At 36.9% G+C, this 18,743-nt stretch overlaps 2 protein-coding genes across 2 annotated transcripts; one reads left to right on the top strand and one right to left on the bottom strand.

Moving 5' to 3' along the window:
• The first annotated feature begins 723 nt into the window (after window positions 1–723).
• cep78 (centrosomal protein 78) lies at window positions 724–8,638 on the top strand. The gene is made up of 16 exons (XM_011478933.4): window positions 724–899; window positions 1,557–1,828; window positions 1,931–2,112; window positions 2,254–2,326; window positions 2,545–2,648; window positions 3,312–3,486; window positions 3,567–3,680; window positions 3,854–3,918; window positions 4,016–4,109; window positions 4,990–5,107; window positions 5,231–5,273; window positions 5,402–5,551; window positions 6,070–6,147; window positions 6,274–6,455; window positions 7,280–7,442; window positions 7,900–8,638. The coding sequence occupies exons 2-16, from the start codon at window positions 1,567–1,569 to the stop codon at window positions 8,416–8,418; spliced, it is 2,322 nt and encodes a 773-aa protein (XP_011477235.1). The 5' UTR covers window positions 724–899; window positions 1,557–1,566; the 3' UTR covers window positions 8,419–8,638.
• Window positions 8,639–11,356: 2,718 nt separating this feature from the next.
• Window positions 11,357–14,796, bottom strand: cdo1 (cysteine dioxygenase, type I). Its single transcript, XM_011478934.4, has 5 exons — window positions 14,525–14,796; window positions 13,820–13,897; window positions 13,485–13,642; window positions 13,111–13,280; window positions 11,357–12,219 (listed from the first exon to the last, which is right to left on the bottom strand). The coding sequence occupies exons 1-5, from the start codon at window positions 14,692–14,694 to the stop codon at window positions 12,190–12,192; spliced, it is 606 nt and encodes a 201-aa protein (XP_011477236.1). The 5' UTR covers window positions 14,695–14,796; the 3' UTR covers window positions 11,357–12,189.
• Between the last annotated feature and the right edge of the window lie 3,947 nt (window positions 14,797–18,743).

Genomic DNA, 18,743 nt, shown 5'->3' with positions numbered 1-18,743 from the left:
GGCCCCAGGCAGACAATAATTTTGCTCAGCACTGTTTTTTTAAGGCTCTGATAATACTGATAACAATACAAGTTTAGTTATTTTACAACCAACCTTGTCTAAATTAGTACTAAAGTAAATGTACATGTTTAAGTCTCAGGACAAAATTTAGGGGGAAAAAAGGCAGACACCAACATTTAACTCTATAAAAGCCATTTGCAGTAATAATAACCCCTAAGAAACACTCATCAACCCAAAGTGGTTGACACATATCAAACAAAATGATCTGATTAGGATTTGAGTAAAAAAGCCAGGGAAGCAAACTGAAAACAAATTAAAACCAACACGTCAATTTTAATTAAAGGAATTTTAACATTAAATTCAGATTTTTTTTTTTTGACAACAGATTTCTAATTTTATTTTATTTTTCATATCTGAAAAGTTTATTTTATTTTTGTAAATTTTTAAACCAAATTCAAATAATCAGTAGACCTGCCTTTTTGTTGCTTTTATGAAAGCGTTTCTGTAGCATAAAATAAAAATAAATGTCAATACCAGAAATGCTTTTTCATTTTCAAGAGGAAGCTGCATTTTTTGACTCAAAATTAAAATGGAAAAGCATTTCTGGTATTGACTTTACTTTTTAATTATGCTACAGAAAAACCATCATATGCTTTTCTTGATCTGACATCAGCATAACAGTTTGTATTGTCAGAGGAGTAAATACACCTCCCAGCCAGTAGGTGGCAGTGTGTTGTTTTTACTGACACCCCGATACCAGTGTTGAAGACATGTGGGCGCGGTTTTGACGGTGCAACAGCGCCACTTTTAAGCATTTAATAACAACACAAGAGGAGACTACAGAGCGGTTTATACCGTGGAATTTGACAATAACAGAGGGTTCAGTTATGCCCGAAAAGGTAAAGCTCGAATGTTTTCCGGTAGTTATTACTGGATAACGTGTTGAAAACCAGATGAAAACTGATTTTTAAATGTTTTGTCCTCTGCTGCATCCAACAGTTGCTAGGACGAGCTGAGCTTGGCTTGCTAACGCCCGCGTATCTTTTCTATAAACACCAATCAGAACCAAAAGATTTGTTGAGTGCACACTATTAATTTTAAATGCAAGTTTGTTGTATCTTTCTTAATAGCCAATTTCTTGGTTTTACTCACATATAAAGTTTAGTTTGCAGAAACAGAGTTTTTTTTTACTTGCTTTGATTGCTGTTCTGGAAAACGCAGGAAAACTTTTCGTTTTTCCCCCCTTCTGGTTAATCTTTAAGTATTTGTAATTGTTCTTATTTTTTAATTTTATTTTTTATTTGAGCATTTTGATAGTTTAACACAAATTGTCAGTGCAATCAAAAATAATGAGTTTACATTTACTTGCTTTTAATTGAAGTACTGTTAAATACATCACGTGTAATACCTTTGTTTAAAAAGGAAACCTCACTGCGTGCATGCATAGAACAAGAAAATAGTCAATTTGTCTGTTATTCTATTAGAAACATGGTGGCCTAAATGAAGTAAAAGTATTGGGTATTTTGATTGAAGGACTGCCTTATTATCATCCCCAGGTCAGACAATATGGTTCAAGACAACGCACAGATTCGCCAGCAGGGTGCCCAGGACTTTATGGCGTACTATGACTTCGCCTGTGCCAAGCAGGAGACTTTTCCTGTCCCTGCTGTTAAAGTGAACCTTGACAAAGGGATGCTGAACTTTAATGCAGACCGGCTCAAACTATCTGACTGGCCACCCATTCTGCAAGCAATATCTATTAACAAGCACCTTCACCACATCGCTATAAGCAGCACTTACCAAGCTAGTAACACTTCAGGAGATACAGGTAAGCCTGAAAGTAACAGCAGTGGTAATGGTTAAAGAAAAACAGCATGTGTGAGTATATGGTCTAAGTTTGGATAACAATACCAACTGTATGAACCGTCAGTTTTGAAGAGGAGGCAGCATAAATCCACCTTTAAGAGGAAGATTCCAGCCATTCGCTCAAAGGAGATGACATTCAAGCTGTGCAAAGCCTTGGGAGACTGTTTAACTGTTTCCTCCAACCTCAAGACTCTGCAGCTTCATGGACTTCTGCTGAGAGAAAGGGACCTCATCGCTTTGACAAAAGTAAACAGACATATGGTTATTATCAGTATTTTTTTTTTTGCAAAGAGAAAAGGGCTAATATATTACACATTTATTATAGGACAAGGATAAGCTGAAGTCTGATAAACAGAGTTCTAACTGCATGTATATGTCCTGTTCCAGGGTTTGGCAAAAAGTGCTTCTTTGAAAAATCTCTCTTTAGCTAACTGTCCCATCTCAGATGAGGGATTGGAAGGTATGTATTATTATTGTAGTAACATTTATTTATACTTAATGCCTTATTCGTCTATATTTATCTCTGTTTGGATGTAAAACTCTGTTGATTGTATTGTTTGTGCATTATTCTTGCTTTGATTGCTTGAAATAAACCATTTCTAATCCAATATTTTCTAAACTTAAAATAAATTAATCACATGTTAAGTCTTTATTTTTTGTAATATCTGTATGTTCCAGTCATTTGCCAAAGTGTGAAGTACTCTACAACCATCAAGACAATTGATTTCACAGGATGCAGTCTTACATGGAGAGGGGCAGAGCATTTAGCCAACATTATTAAGGTATGATAGATACAATTACATTTTTTTATGTTTTCTAAAAGGCAACACAAAAATCAAATGGAGATTTATTTAATTGTTTGACTCTTTTTTTTCCTTCTTTCTTTTCTTTACCAGCTAAATACTTCATAGACATTTTTCTGAGATAAAATAAACCAAGGGAAACAGGCAATATGCAGGGAGTGTTTTACATGTTGACACATCATCAGTTTTCTGGCTTCCATTTTTTTTAAATGATTTGATTGTACTAATTGATATTGCTTATTAAAGATGATCAAATCATTTTTTAATAATGATGAAAAAATGTATATTAAAAAGATGTTTATAGCGTTTGGTTTTTCAACTATTAGTACATCTACTGTAGTCGTGAAATGAACAAAGTTTCGCATTTCACTTCCAACAAATGAATCGATTTGATTTCAGTTCCCACGCTCACAATTCAAGTTATTTTTTCTTTGATTTAATGTCACTATATTTGAAAAAATATCTATTCCGTAATGAATTTCTAGTTTTTTTTTCAAAACAAAAGGAACAAAGAAAGAGAAATATGTCATACATTTGAAGAATCGATATTGCAATTTCTAAATGAAGATTGATTTCATTGGCTAAACTATTTAAAATTCCAATCAAAGGTTCAGATAGCAGCATTGTCCATTGTTGTTTCAGTATCAGGGAATGCAGAGACATGGTACAGCATGGGCAGAGTCTTTGCGGTATCGCCATCCACAGCTGGAAGGAATGAGCGGTCTTCGGCGAATCACTCTTAACTGTAACACTTTGATTGGCGATAGGGGTGCAGCTGCTCTCGCTCGTGAGCTGGCTGAGGACCTCTGGATTAAAGGTACATAACCATTAATCATATTCCTGTACAAAGACTGGCTGTGGTGTGGGAACTTTACATTTTTTTGTCTGATTGAACAGCTTTGGACTTACAGCGATGCGGCCTATCTAATGAGGGAGCTCGCCGTTTGCTGGAAGCCCTGAAAACAAACTCCTTTCTGTGTGTGCTGGATATCCGCAGTAACCCTTTAGTTGGTAAGACTATTCTGTTCTTTGTTTTCCACATCACCGCTTACATACGCTGTTAGTTTGCATTTAACTACTCATTTATAAAAGCCTCAAGATGTGATCAATTATTTTTATGATTGCATAATTACTCTGTAAAAATTAGGATTTTGGGGATGTTTTAAGGCATCATTTCTCCACAGATAAAGCTTTGATGAAAACGGTGATAGAGAAAGTAGAAATGAATGCAGACGGGCAACCACTGGAGGTTAGTTTCTGGAAGTAATGTATTTTTTAAAATGCATCCATATGTTATTTTATATATAGACTTAAGCCATAGCTTTTAATATTTTATTTTGTTGCAGTACCACTGGATCAAGCCGGCTGCTACAGAATCGCAGAGAGTTTCTTCACTAAGCAAACTTCACTCAGTCAGAGAAAAAACTTTGTTTAAAAAAGGTATAAACATTCCCTCCTTTTGAATCCTCCTGCAGTCTGTCCAGAGCGAAAGAGGGATTGGTTTGAGGCTTCAGAGGAGTCAAAAGGTTAGGGGTGTGGTTACCACAATAGGAGACAACTGCAAAGGAGATAGAACCTCTAACAGGCCCACTTAAGTTTGAGGGAGGAAGTCTCAAACAGCTGTTTGTTTAATTTCATGGACCCATTTTAGTTGACTGTTAAGTCAAACACGAGAGCAGATCCATTTGTCATGATCTGCGTTATATTCTGTTTATGTGGGCGAGTCAAAGTTTCATTTTTAATTACAAAGTGGCGTTTATTTTTGTCAGGTAAATCAAAGGTTTTGCTATTTCCAATTCCTGTGATTGAACAGTTTGTTCTGCAAACGGTTCCTTACATCAACTTGTCTGTGTAATGTCTTTTGTCATCTCCTGAGAACTTAAAGACGAGAAGAGAATATGTTTACTGTATGATCTTTTCTGACTAATGTAGCTAAAAAAATTCATAGAATTCAGATGAACTGCTATGGAATGAAGAAAGTTTTTGCAGAAGTCAAGACAAAATTAGGCTTTAGATTTATTTTAAAAAAATTAAAGACTTTTTAAAGGATTAAATATCAGCTAACTTGAAGTTGTTCTTATCTTTTTATTGCTCACTGGTACAAATATAAAGAAAAACAGGGTTGCTTATTTTTTTAATAGTTTTTTTCTTTAAAAGTTTATTTATAAAGTTGTTTTGTTTTTTTTATAATTGTCAACAATCTGTGTGCCAAAATCTGTCCACCCTCTGAAGGGAACTTCATGTTTTTGTCTATTTAAAGTATCTTATCTCTGTATTTACAGCTACAAAAACTCTTGCTTTCTTTTCTTTCCTGCTCCAGTCACTGCTAAAGGCACATCTCCCGGAGGTCGATGTTCGGGTGAATCTAGGACAAGAATCAAGAATTCCCGCTCCTGCTCTATCCCATGGCGGGCTGCTGCCCGAGCCGGGCGTCAGAGGTGAGATGTCAAACTCTCAAGTGAACCAACCAGAACAATTAAATGAAAGTTTACTTATTTAAAGCACCGTTTGGATGCATTAGTCATGTGAAGGCTTCAAGATGGGTAATGCCTTTTTTTCAGAGGTCTGCCTCCTGGAGTAACAGTAACAGACCACAGTTTTCAGGTATTTTTCTTTTCTTTACATAAAAGGGAACAGAAAAATGTCAAAACATTTTCCAAAACAATGAAATATTAAGCATTCAAGAGGCTGCGAGTCCTGGTGTTTATTATGCTGTTTTAATGTTTCATTAGGCTGCAGCTACTGTAAAAATCACGGTGGAGGCCGATTCAGAAGAAGAGGGCAATGATGATGAACAGGAGGAAGTGGCGGCGGAACCGGATCAGAGAACATCTTTTTATTTCCGGGACAGAAACACTGAACGACAGTTTGAGCGCCTCCAGGTTGGTCCAATCACACTTACATACTGTTGCTCCAAAAATGATTTGATACTCCTGTTATATTAGATGGAAGTAAGAGTAATTATTGTTTGACAGATGAATAAAGGTGGAAAGTGCAGATATTTACAGTGTGAAAATGTTTAGTTCAGATTATACTTTGTAATTTGAATGTGGTAAATTATTTACTATAAACACTGAGCAGGTTTATTTAAAAGCTAAGTAGAGTTTGGGTTTTATTAGAAGTATGTGTAAATATTGAAATATATATGACTAAGGCTTAATAAATGCAGAATATAAACATTTATTCTTGAAATGTGCGTGCATTTGTGTCTGTGCTTTAGAGACACGGGGTGATTGGGGAGAGTTAGGGATTAAGGGTCAGAGTTCATTGGGGACACTCCACTTCCTCAGTCAGCTGATCCCTGTTGAAACCTTTAGTTTTATCTCAAAAACAGGATTTTGGGGGTAAATTGTTGGCTTTTTAGTCTTCAGCTGATTGTGGTATGGTGTCCATCCCCTAGATGGAGCTGAAAGAGTATCGTCTCAGGCTGGCAGAGGAACGCAGGGCCAGGCTGAAGGCTGAGTCAAGACTATTGGAGGTCATTTTTTGTATTTCTGCTTCTTCATTAGTTATAACAAAAAAGAAACTCAAAAATGTACAGTAAGTCAGACGTATTGAGGTGATAATGCTCCCCTTGCTACACTGTCCTCTTCTTTCCGGACAGTTTGAGTTGGAGAGTGCTCGCCTTCGTGATGCCAACCGCTCCCTGACAGAAGCCCTTACAGCCGCTCGCTCAGCATCAGCACCGTCTGCTTTCAGCGCTTTTGAAGATGAGGCGGTCCTTCAAAGCATTGAGAACTCGTTCACTAAGTTCCATGCTTTCCTGGATCTCCTTAAAGATGCTGGGTGAGACGCCACCTGTTTTGTTTTATCCATAAATGACATGTAGCTTGGGTAAATCTGTTCACTTCTGGTGTCACAGTTTTCTTTACTTTTGGCTGGAGTCCTTTTAGAATTTTTTGAATAATTCTAAAAAATGTGTTGATTCAACAAAAATAATTTATTTTATTTTATTTTGGTGGGGTTGGATGTTTAACTGGAAAGAAATGCAAATTTCATTTCTAACTAAATTCTAAATTTATTGGTTTGGCTTTTTTTTTTTTAAACTTGTTGAGAAAACTTTCATTTATGACATAAAAACAATGTTTTGGAGGTTGCATGCAGGCTTCATGCTCTATTGCATGCAACTTAAAATAAAATCCAGCTGTAAAAGTTTTGGTTGTAGGCCAGGTAAGACAGATAATCTCACATGTCACAATTGTTATGAGATTTTGAGTGACAGAAGGCTTGTGTTCTGCTTTTACACGCAGACAATTTTTATTTCCAGCATTTGGAGGAACCAGCCATTTTTTAAATTTTGTTTGTAAATTCTCTTTTTTTTACCTACCGTAGTCTGAATTTGCAATTTAAAAATATAGTTTTGTATATTTTAGGTTCCTAAATTTTGTATTTTATTTTTGAAAAGAATTTTCATTAAATCTTATTTTTTTCTTTCTGTTCATCATGTCTTTTGTGTTATTTTCCTAATCTCAGCTTCATAATCTTCATAAATTTCTCTGCCTAAAAATTCAATTTGTGCTTGATGATCCCAGATTTCAATAATCACTGATTAACTTTGAATCTTTAATTTGATTGATTGATTGATTGATGGATTTCTACAATATCACTAGACTTGGTCAGATAGCGTCAATGGCCGGCATTGACGGGTCCGATTTCCAGCCTTTTGGGCGACCTCAGCTCTCCTCAACAGTTGGACCACATTTCGAAGGCACTGCCTCCCTCTCCACCATCGGGCCCAGAGATGTCCACACAAACAAAGATGCTGACCTTTTGGTAAGGATTGCAATTAGTTGTTACACTCTGCAGGTTTATTGTTTGGTGGTTTTTTTGTTTTTTTACACTAGTTTATTTATGTTAACAGCAACACTTTAAATTCCTGCTTTTTCTGCAGCACGTTTACAGAAATAGATTTTTAGCTCAAAAGCAAGGCCAAATAGTGTTTATTTCTGTGTGGAATTGCATTCATTTTAACCAAAAACTTTTCACTTTTGATTGTTTATGGAAAAGAAAATTGTTGCACAAAAAGCTGACTCTCAAAGTCAAAGGATGACCGATCTGATCAAAATTTCAGCTGAAATCATTTTCCATCTCATCAGATTTGTGAGATGCCATTCCATGAAAACCGAGAATCTCTTTTAATTCCATTGTAATTTTAAGTTAGCTTTTTTAAAGCTTGAAAATGTCTTTATTTATGGGTTACTCCATTTTTTTTATGTTTTTGGCCTTTTAGGGTTCCAATGGGATTTCTTCTGTCCCTGCTGACACAACACCCTGCAGATCCCCATCTCCCGTACGGCCATCTTTGAACACCGACAGCGGGCTTCTTCCATGCAGTCGAGCCGTTGCCCTGACAAGAGACTCTGCAGTGAGCGTAGAAAAAGAACCTCATCAGTATTTAAAGCCTGATTTCGAGCCTGAGTCTGTGTGTGAGCGCAGTTACAGCAGCCAGAAATCCTTTGGTAGTAATTACTTTAGCAAAACCTTCCAGACTCACCCAAACCCACATGAGAGCACTCGCAGCGGTTCCCATGGATACAGCCCCAACAGCAGCTTTGAGCACAGACATGCCTCGAGACAGAGCAGCGTGTCCCATGTTGGGTCATCCGAAAGCGTCTGTGACATTTTGAGTGACAAATCCGAGTCTGTGAGGTCCTTTGGAACACGAAATGGAAACATGGTGGCAGGTGGTCCGTCGGAGTCCGAGATCAGAGACAACATTTTTCTCTGGGAAAGGAAGACTGGAATCTAGTCGACAAAAAATGTGAAAGTTTCAAATATTGTTCTGTTTTTAGCATTTTAGTGCTGAGCGATGAGGGATAAGCTAAAGTGTGGAAAAAGTTTTATGGGATTGAGTAGAAATAATTTTTTTATTGGAACATGTATTTTGGTAAAAGAAGAATGTTTGTTCTTGAAGTCTTCTTTGTCATTTATTTTCTCCAAATGTAAACAATAAAACATTCTTGTTTATATTTCCTGCAATATTTTTTAAAGTACCAGTATTGTTTGGTGAATATCGATGGTGATCTAAACTATTTCACTGCTTTTAAGTTGTTTTTGTCCAATGAAATTCCTCCTTTCTTGACGCCACCAACTCAACCTCAGATTCTCAATTGTACCGGGGTTTAGTTATATTTTATAGGGTTAGGGTTAACCCTAACCCTGTTTTCACCCCTTTTCCAATGTTTTAAATAGTTTATATATATTTATATTCTTCATTCATTTTAAGTGGAACAGCTAGAAATGCTAAAGGCCTCTCACATTACACCGCAGGACCTTTATCAGGTGTGCGATAAAGACAAGCCTGCAGTGCAGCATATGCACAATGTGTTGAATGAGTGATTTCCTATCAATGTACTGATCCCTCCGATAGATGGATTATCAAAGCTCTCCCGCTTTTATGGCGTTATAGAAAGTTCGACGACATTAGCTTATTGTTATCGTTGTAAGGACACAGTCCCAGTGTGGCTGCAGCCTGGCAGGTACTTTCAGTGGAGCTGGATCCACATTTTATGACTTAACAGATCTGCGGATACAAAGACCACTGAGGGAGCATGGACTGAGTTCACAATGTTATCCAGGAGGAAACAGATAAAAATGCATTCTGGGGAGTGAGATAAAGGAAAAACAAAACACAAACTGTGACACAAAAGTGACCCACTTCAATATTTAGTAAATAGTTTCTACATGGGAGCTTTCTGCTACCTGGTGTTTGCTGTGGAGGCCGTATTTGACCCTGCTTGGGTTAATATGCCATGCCTTGGAGTGATTCTGGCATCTTGTGTGTGAATTAAACTCTTGTTTCATTATTACATAAGTCTGGCCCTCCAACTACACAGGAACGCCAAAAAGGAGAAGACGATTTACCCCACTGGTAGATTTCAGTAAACGTGGAAAGGGAAAAAAAAGTGACGTTTTACCCAATCTCAAGATATTTTATTTCTTTAGCTTTATTTTTAATCAGCAAAGTCCTGAGATAATAATCTCTGTTTCAAAGGAGCTCTGGGAGTGAAAAGGGAGTCACTCCTACACAAACACGCCAAAGGACAATCAACGATGAAATTCATAAAACTATTTAAAACATTCTCATTTCCAGTTTTTTTTTTAAACTGCCCTGTAGGAACAGTCCCTTCAACTCCCAAGTCCTTTTGGAGATTGTTCCTCGTTGTCAGTACAGAATACTGAAAAGCCACTTTCCCAGCTTCCATTCAAACGTTTGGTACTATTAGTAGCAAAGATTCTTGCAATCTTTAAAAAAAAAAATCGAGATATGAAAGAAGCAAATGCAGAATACCTTTATATACTAACATGCACCAATGAGTGAGTCTACAGTACTTTAGTGCTGACCAGCCCACATGTGTGTAAAGTTCACAGTGGTGAGTGTGTGGCTTACAGTTTGTGATGAATCGCATGATACACAGATACCAGAAGTTTCTATACTTGATTTGGGGCATTCATGTAGATAAGATCTCCATAATCTAAAATTGATTTTAAAAAGTGGCTTCCACCAGTTTAATTTTGATTTTTAAAAAAATGCTGTTTGTAAGAAAGGAAAGTGTGAGTCTCTGTGTGGCTCTGCACTGGACCTCTGTACCCCGCCTTTGGCCGAAAGCAACCGAGAACGCTGCAGCAACCCCGAGAAAAAATAGATGGATGGATGGACGGAAGAAAATTAAATGAAAAAAGACCCCTTTTGTGTCCAAACTTGTTTCCTGTTGCAACAAGTGAACAGTGCGGTTTCAATGTCAAGCCAACCTCCTTGACATGAACATTTGAACCAGTCAAGACTGTATGGATCATTTCAAAATATTGAAATTCTGCTGTTTCTAAAGGGCCAGACTTGTTGAACTGCTAAAAACAAGACTTGATATGCTACTATCGCAGAACAAGCCACATTCAGCCTTTATATGACCCGTTATCAGTCTGATAGCTGCATTACACACTCTCATCAGGGGGTACCTGAGGTAATGTCTCGCCCAATAGCAGATCAGCATTCAGACCGTCAAGGCCAAGAATCAAAGCACCAAGTCACCGATCAGCTCTGTTTCTTTTAAGTTACAGTACAAGATGTAGTTTTGTTCTCATTTCTATTTGTGAATTTGCACCATTTGTCATTTGGAAAAAGATTTTCTGATTTATGCCAATCTAAGTTCATAAAGAAACTTATTGTTGCCATGAAAGTATAAAACATGACCGAAGACCAAAAACAATACTTCCAAAGTAGAGCAAAGAAAAAAAAAGCTAAGCAAACAGAAATCTGATTTACAACACGTAGTCCTTAGTTCTTCTTGATACAAGTTTAATTTTAGATTTGTGCAGGTAAAAGATTACATGAGGCTGACCTAAAACAAGAGATGAGTCTCTGCACGTATTCCCTTTTCAACATCACCTTATCATTTCAGTTAGTGGTGCATCCACATTGTGACGCAGTCACTTTGATCAGCTACCAACCAAACAGAAACACAGTATTCTTTAAATACTGTTATCAGTGCGGCATTAATGTAATCTGTTTATAGGTTGAGCAAATGATCAGTCAATAGTTCCATCAAACCAAAGTACAGACCAAAGTGCACCTATATTAGGGCATGCTTATGTTGGTGGTGTTAATAAACTACTGGAATAATTTTATGTTGCTGCAGGAGATCAAGTTGAAAGCTAATATTCTGTCAAATGAAATGAGAATACACAGGTTCTATGAAAGGACAAGAGTATTTAATGGTTTACAATTTTATTACAGCATCAAATGTAATGACAGCTATGAGAAATCGGACCGTTAATGTACAGCTCCACTCCTGAGAGACGTTTCACCCAAACTCACCGACTCCCATAAGAATATTGCATCTACATTAACGACTATGAACACATGTAAGATGTTTGTGTTTTTTTGATTTATAAACGTCTTCACTAAACAGGAAACCCTGCAAATAAATTACAAGCATCGCAACATCACAACACTGAAGCTTTACATTTTACGACACACAACATACATTTGTAGTTAAAACTGTACAAATATTGCCACTTTCCTTGACAGTTTTCAGGAAAAACAATTTGAGTGGTATAAATCACCATTAAGTACAACAATAAAATTATGATTGCAGTAATTTTTTTTCTAAGAATAACCTTTTTTTTTTTTTACTCTATTACAGCAGTGTTCCTTTTTTTTTTTAAATGCAAAAGCTCTACATTTTCAGTGTGGGCCAGAACTGTGTGGTTGCACAGGATAGACAGGAATGTTGTTATTGGGAAAAGGGTCTCTTTGGGCCCAGCAAACAAAAGGCAGATTCAATCCATGTCCGAGCCCATTCATGCATTCGTCCTGTGCTCATCAGTATTTGCCAAGCTCACACTGAGCAGCAATAAAGCCATTCTAATTAGCGGGTTGTCCGCTCGAAACAAGCCCCCTCTTGATTTGAAAATGGGTTGCTTTCTCGTAGTTGGTCCACATTTCGCTTCCCCGGCAGTTCCTGCTTCATAACATTTTCAAATGCATGTCTTCCTCGTCCGCAGCCTCCTTTGGTGACCGTTAGTTGTTTTCCTGAGAAACTGCGGTCTCCTAAGAAATAAAAGCGACACAGATTGACTCGTCAGCATCATTAGTCAATGAATTATACCCTTCAGCCACGCTTTTCCAGAAGTTCAAACATTGCGCGGAGCGGAGCTCCATGTGGACAAATAAAATTTTCCATTCAAACGTGCCTTGCTGGATGACCCCAAAAAGACAAAATCAGACCACAAAACCTGTCCCGCACTTTGGGCATATTTACTTATCTTATCTTCACTGTTTGATGTTGCAATCAAATGAACTAACGCAAAAGTTAATGCTCAAAGTGTGCTTATACAACCTGAAGATAAGCTCATGTTGGCAGGGTGGCTAAACAAGGTAAACGTCTACCTGTAGATGACGCTTTCAGTCAGAACAAACTTGTTTCTGAGTTCATGAGCCTCCAACGAAAGGGCTCAAATCATTGAAACACAATTTATTTTCCTTTGCTAAAAAAAAAAGTTTACTGTGAGAAAGATAGTTTGTTGGAAAGGAAAGGAAGAAAGGAAACTTTCTTTAAGCCATTTGCCCAAATCTGCCTCAGTTGCTAACAAGCTGAGTTTAACAACAGTGGAAAACTATATAAACCTCCCACTTCCTGCCTCTTTTGTGAGGATGCCTGAGTTAAAACTTTCCATAGTTCCTGTCTGGACGTGTTTGTTACAAAACAAAACTGTTATTTTATAGGAACACATGATTTATGCTACAAATTATGGATCTAATCCAACACTGTTTCAAGGTTGCAGTAAAAGTTTTGCACAGATTTTATTTTACTGACATCTTTTGTTAAACTATTTATTTTGTGGTGACTTTCGTATGAAAAGTGCTATGTAAATAAAGATGGATTTGATTTTGATCTTCGTACACATTAATGCAATTAAAGACACGAGAAACAAGTCTTACAAATGGAGTCCTTTCTCCGTATTTGCTCCAGAAGGTCATTTTGACTGTGTTCTTGTGTCCTGTCCGTTGGTCAAAAGTCTGGCAGGTCTCAAACGGGGGGCTGTACAGGTGCAGACTCACTGCACACTCTGTGTGGCTGACATTTTCCACGCGATGCAGACCGATGGAATCTGAAACCGGCACGAAGAAGAACATTTATGGTACAAACTTTTGCCTGGCTCCACTGAGATCAAATCAAGATTTCCAGCAGTACAAACCAAACATTGCACTCTACTGTAAAAAAAAAAGTACGTTGATACTGATCTAAGAACAGACGTTAATGATCAACTCAATCACAAAAGGATCTGAAGAAACAAATCTGTTTGGTTTCTTACCATTGATGTAAGCAACCTTGTTTTCTTGGAGGACTCTCTGGGACTTTGTGACCATGTCTCCCTGCGACTTGCCGTCCGGCCAATGAAAAAGCGTCTCCTTGAGCTGGCCCTGCAACAGCTTCATGAAACAGTGGGAGTTTGTGTGATCGTGGATGCTACTGCAGAGTGGGAAAGAACAAACAAGCGTGCAGCATCAGAACATGTCCTCAAGTACAGAGTTGATGGATCGGCATATCTAAATGTATACTTGTTCAAAAATCTCTGTGGTAATGTATACATTTTCTGAACCATAACACCTTAAAATTATATATTTTTTTTGAATCAGTGAAACTCACCTTCCATGACCTTCACCCCAGCAGAGAATCATAAGATTAAACTTGTCGTTGCCTTTATCCACCAGGTTCCTCGTGTACCTGTGGACAGGTGAATAAACAGACGCGTCTCTTAAAATCCAAGTTTTTCTGAAGTAAAAAAAAAAGAGACTTTCTACTTTCTAATCTCTCAGAAATTGTATCTCTCAACAAAAATTCAGAAATTGGGATTTTCATAATCAAAATTTCAGTCTAAGGTAAAGCAGGTTTGACAATTTGTAATCATCCCAATCCCATCGATCTGTCAACTGCTCTTCAGCCATTGACTGCTCCCTCATTCTGCGGGTGTGTTTGTGTCCTCAGCATTGATTGGATGGCGCAGTCACAACAATCCACGGGACACTGCAGCAGGACGCTTTTTGAACAAAACCTCCAAAGAATGAAACTAAGAGTTCTGGAACGAGGAAAGAATCTGTTCTTCATCCTCCAGACCCTCAGCCTTTCAGTTTGAACTAATCCATCAAAGTATTCTTTTCTGCCTTAAAAATTCAATGACATTTAAATACAAAATACCCTTTCAGTGTGATTAAAATAATATTAAGTCAGTATTCATTCTAATTTAGTAAAAAAAAATGTTAAACAAAATAATAAAGTTCAAAGATGCATCTGTGTAATAAAAAAGTTATTATTGCAGCATAAAATGTTGTGAGTTGAGAGGCTGGATCTCACCTGTACTGGTCAAACTTTGCATATTTCCTCCACTCGTGAGGCTTGCTCTCATAGGACTCCATGAGGTTCTGCACCTCCTCCACATTGATGCGGTCGCTCTGGAAGATCTGGTGCAGAGTTTTGATCAGCTCGTCTAGAGTTTCGGGCTTCACCAGCTCGGTTTGCTCCATCTCTGTGCTGCAGAGGGGTGGGGGTGGGGGGTTCTCTGTCCGCGTGCGTTCCACTTCGGCCTCAGGGAAACTACTACTCAGTACTTGTGCCAACTTCGCACGCTCCTTTAGTTTTTATACGCTGGGACCAAAATTTGGGGACGAACCGTTGAAGGACTGTACCATTATTGGTGGGGAAAAAAAGGTGAACGCCCACAATTCACATACATATTTAAATAAAGTTAGAGACTACATACTACATAATACAAAACAAACGATTGTTTATTTCCTCCACATAAACAGTTGTATTTATTTTAAAGTACATGGGGTTTTAAAGGGAACAGAGTCATTTCATAGCTTAACTTTCACTTGGACTAATCCTTTGTGATTTCTGTTTTACCCAACACCCCCTTCTAACCCCTCGTTTTCGTTTCCCATCAACTCAAACAATTTATAAATCACTGCAAAATGTTTTTTTTTTAATTGTTATTATTTTATTTTTTTAAAGCGGAGTGGATATTTCTGTTTAAAAGAGACATTTTATTTATTTGGACTGATGGTTTTGTTGAGGGGACAAACTCTTGTAGTTCTGTTCAGATTATTTCACAGATATTGTCCAGTAAAAAATATTTAATAATTTTGAAACTGATAAAAAAACCAAAGTATCAAAAATACAAACTAGTTGACCTATAAAAAAACTGTTTCATTTTCTGCAGATAGATGGTCAAAATGTTGCTCAAATCGTGAAAATCTGTAAATATGTTTTTGGATGGTCAAGATTATTTAGACTTTTTTCTCATCAAAATGTTGTTTCGCTCTTTGGAGTTCTTCTTCCTTCAACTGTAAATCACTCGGAAACACAAACATGTCAGCCTCTCACAGTTCTTTGTGTCCTCCACAGCGATAAAAGCTCTTATTGTGAAAAAGAGTTAATTGCTGGTTAAGTGAGGTGAGAACAAAATGTTCACTCTGTGTTTATTGTCTGGAGTTCTGCGTCGGTGAAATGCAAAAAATATTTCAAATGGAAATAAAATGCTGAAAAAAAAACTACTTTTATTGGTGCCACTTCTATTTAAAAAATACCAATATTTTTTTAAAATCATAATTAGAAGTTCAGAACGTATTTATTCATTCAATTAAATTATGCAACTAACTGCATTTTTATCAGATCTGTAAGAATAGTGAAGCATAAAGCTTTTTTTACCCGACATTTGACAAATGTTATTATCCTGTGTGGGTGAGGAGGCGTCTAACCAGCAGCATGGAAAGTGGAGAACTTTCTTTAAAAAAGTTTCGCTCTCAGCTGCCACATCATCAGTCCCAGATGTTTTCCAGCCCCAACCCCTGGCATGAACCTCAGTCTGGGACACATGAAACAATAAACCTTATGATTATGTTTTACAGGCTGAACAGTAGGGCATTCCAGATGCTTCCTAATAGTGCAATAAAAAATGCTTATGCAATACTACAAATAACAATTATAAATTTGAGCAGAATTAAAAGTTAAATATGTGTCAAGCATATAACTTGACTTAAGAAAAAGGTTTACATTTAAGTAAAAACAACCAACAGGCAATGAACTTATTGCCAGAAAACTGAAAAATAACATAGTAATTATAATTAAAATAAAAGTGGGATCTGTGAAAATGTTAATTTTATTTGGACCTGAACTTTTGTAGCAACCCAATAGAGCAGAAAAACACCTAAATTAAAGAGCAGACAAAGTGACCCGAATGAGTGAGAATATTTATAGACACTTCTCTTTGGAGTTTCCTATCGGGAACCAATAATTACCTCAGATTGCAACGTTTTGTCTAGATCTTCTTAATGCTTCTTAATGTCTCAGGCCATTTACACTTAAGGCTTTTTATTCATTTAATTATTCATACACTGAATGGTGAAAGTTTTTTTTCTTTTTAATTAACTCATCAAAACATTCATTTCCTGACGGTGGGAGATGTCTGTTACTTTGCATTCCGTTTTTTAAAAAAATATAAATCAAATTAGACTGTTTTTTGTCTTTGACAGCTTATATGACCACAAGAGAAAGGTCCCAATTTAAAAAAATGACATTTAAAACAAAAATAAAAACAAGAACACTTTTTTTCATCACATATAAATGCGTTTGTGTTTATGTGTAATTGAACTTTAACAAATATGCCATTTAGACCAATGTCATCCTCATTTTTGCCTCACATTTTAGTAAAAAAACTAATATTTAAAACCAGCATACATAAGATTTTTACTACAACATTTTTACCACACCCCCAAATGCAAGATGGGACATTTGCATAATTCTAGTTTTTTCTGAGCATTTTTTCAAGAGTTTATTGGTATTTCAGTATGAGGTTCCATTTGCACAAACGGAACCTCATACAAATGGAACCTCATAATTTGAAGCCATACTTTAGGTAATGTCAAACATTTGTGTGTGAAGAGGATTTATTAAAAACGAATGCAATTTTAAAAAAATGGGAGTAAAAAAAACAGTTTGACATATTATTAATAGAATATGTAGTAAAGGCACACAAAAAAACTAATAGAATTAAAAAATAAATAATCAGTAAAAGCAAAAGAAATGTATGGTATAAATGTTCTTTTTGCTTACTTGTTTGTTTTCTAGTAGCTTGAGTTAGATGTGGCATTATTATAAGAACAAGCTGTGACAATTGTGTTGTACGCTCAAGTATGCCCCCTTGTGGATACATAGCAACATTATTAGATAAATTGAAGTTGATGTAAAAATGAAACCCTTGAAATAATAATTTAATCCACATAGATCTGCACTAAAACACAACTATAAAAAAGTGATAGAGCTAAATAAAACACTTGACTGATAGAAACTTCCACTGTGAACTGTAAAAGTCCAAATCCCTGCTTACACGTTCAGCACCTCTCTTTTAAAAAGCTATTTCTGATATTGAGTTTTAATAAACGGTCTAGATTTGGGATCTTTGAAATTGATAGCACCTTGAGTTAACATTTTAATTTTAAAGAAATGTAAATTAAGCATTGATAATTTGAATTTCTTTAAAATTTACAGTAACAGCTTGCACAAACATAGTTACAGTAAGAGAGGTTAGTTTCATCAGTAAATGTTAATTGCAAACACAGTTTATTTTTTTTTTTTTATTTATTTTTTTTTTTTTAACTTGTCCTGTCCAACAGCTAGGCAAACAGATGAGAGCTGAGGGCCTCTTGTGTTGGACATATTTTACTTTAACAAGAGGGGTTATTAATCTTCAGACAAACCAAAGGTATGTCTGAATAAACCCCTTTTGTAATTGAGGCCAAAATTTATTAATTTCAATCATGTTTGAAAATCTTTGGTGTTGGACCGGACGGAAAAGGAAAGAGGGGAAGAAGAGAGAGGGACGTTAGAGAGGGGGGGGGGGGGGTAGGAGGGTGATAATAGGAGGGGAAGGGGGGTAAGACCATGAAGCAGCATAGAGCAGACAGGCTTACTGGTTGTTTATCGTCACGGTACGGTTCAAATGTAGTACAAAAAGGGCGGGGCCTGTTCACACACACTCAAATATTATCAACACACCTGCTAGCCGCAAAAATGTCCACATGTCAACATGCACACAAAACAGATAGTGTTCACGAACGCATACCTATGCCTTTAAACCAACTAGTGTGAAATCTTTCATTCATTCAATCATGCAAACTATTAGTGCAAAGGTGAGCTAACACCTGTGCTCAGGTGAGTGTTTATGTTCTTCTAAAATGGATGGTGGAATGTGAAAAGAAGGAGGAGGAGCGCCCAGCCACCCCCACACCCATACCCCCGCCGCAGCAGCAGCGGCAGCCGGAATTCCCCCAACGCCACACGGGAACAGGCAGGGAACAACCGCCCCCCGGGCGACCAAGACCGCCACCCAGGCCAGGGCAAACACAGTTTACCGAAGAAACTATACCCTTTGAAATGAAAATTTGAAGAAAAAAACAAGTTTTTTAATAGCATATAAAAAAAGACTTCAAAAATCAAAATCAAGAAATATCCACACTCTGTACTTATACCCAAGCCTTTATCCGGCTGTCAATAAGGCAAAAAACAAGGTCAGCCC

Source organism: Oryzias latipes, chromosome 9 (genome assembly GCF_053564925.1).
Source record: "Oryzias latipes strain Hd-rR chromosome 9, Olatipes_Hd-rR_3.1".
Classification (NCBI taxonomy): domain Eukaryota; kingdom Metazoa; phylum Chordata; class Actinopteri; order Beloniformes; family Adrianichthyidae; genus Oryzias; species Oryzias latipes.
This window is presented reverse-complemented; position numbering and strand designations above follow the sequence as displayed.

What these genes read in the sequence shown, in the direction of transcription:
- cdo1 (XM_011478934.4), bottom strand. Translation starts at nt 14,694, where the DNA reads ATGGAGCAAACCGAGCTGGTGAAGCCCGAAACTCTAGACGAGCTGATC. An exon ending in GCAAAGTTTGACCAGTACAG is followed by an intron (nt 13,898 to 14,524) that starts GTGAGATCCAGC and finishes ACCTGTCCACAG; the next exon opens with GTACACGAGGAACCTGGTGG. An exon ending in CAAGGTTGCTTACATCAATG is followed by an intron (nt 13,281 to 13,484) that starts GTAAGAAACCAA and finishes TGCCGGTTTCAG; the next exon opens with ATTCCATCGGTCTGCATCGC.
- cep78 (XM_011478933.4), top strand. Translation starts at nt 1,567, where the DNA reads ATGGTTCAAGACAACGCACAGATTCGCCAGCAGGGTGCCCAGGACTTT. An exon ending in TGAGGACCTCTGGATTAAAG is followed by an intron (nt 3,487 to 3,566) that starts GTACATAACCAT and finishes CTGATTGAACAG; the next exon opens with CTTTGGACTTACAGCGATGC. An exon ending in GCCCGAGCCGGGCGTCAGAG is followed by an intron (nt 5,108 to 5,230) that starts GTGAGATGTCAA and finishes CCTTTTTTTCAG; the next exon opens with AGGTCTGCCTCCTGGAGTAA.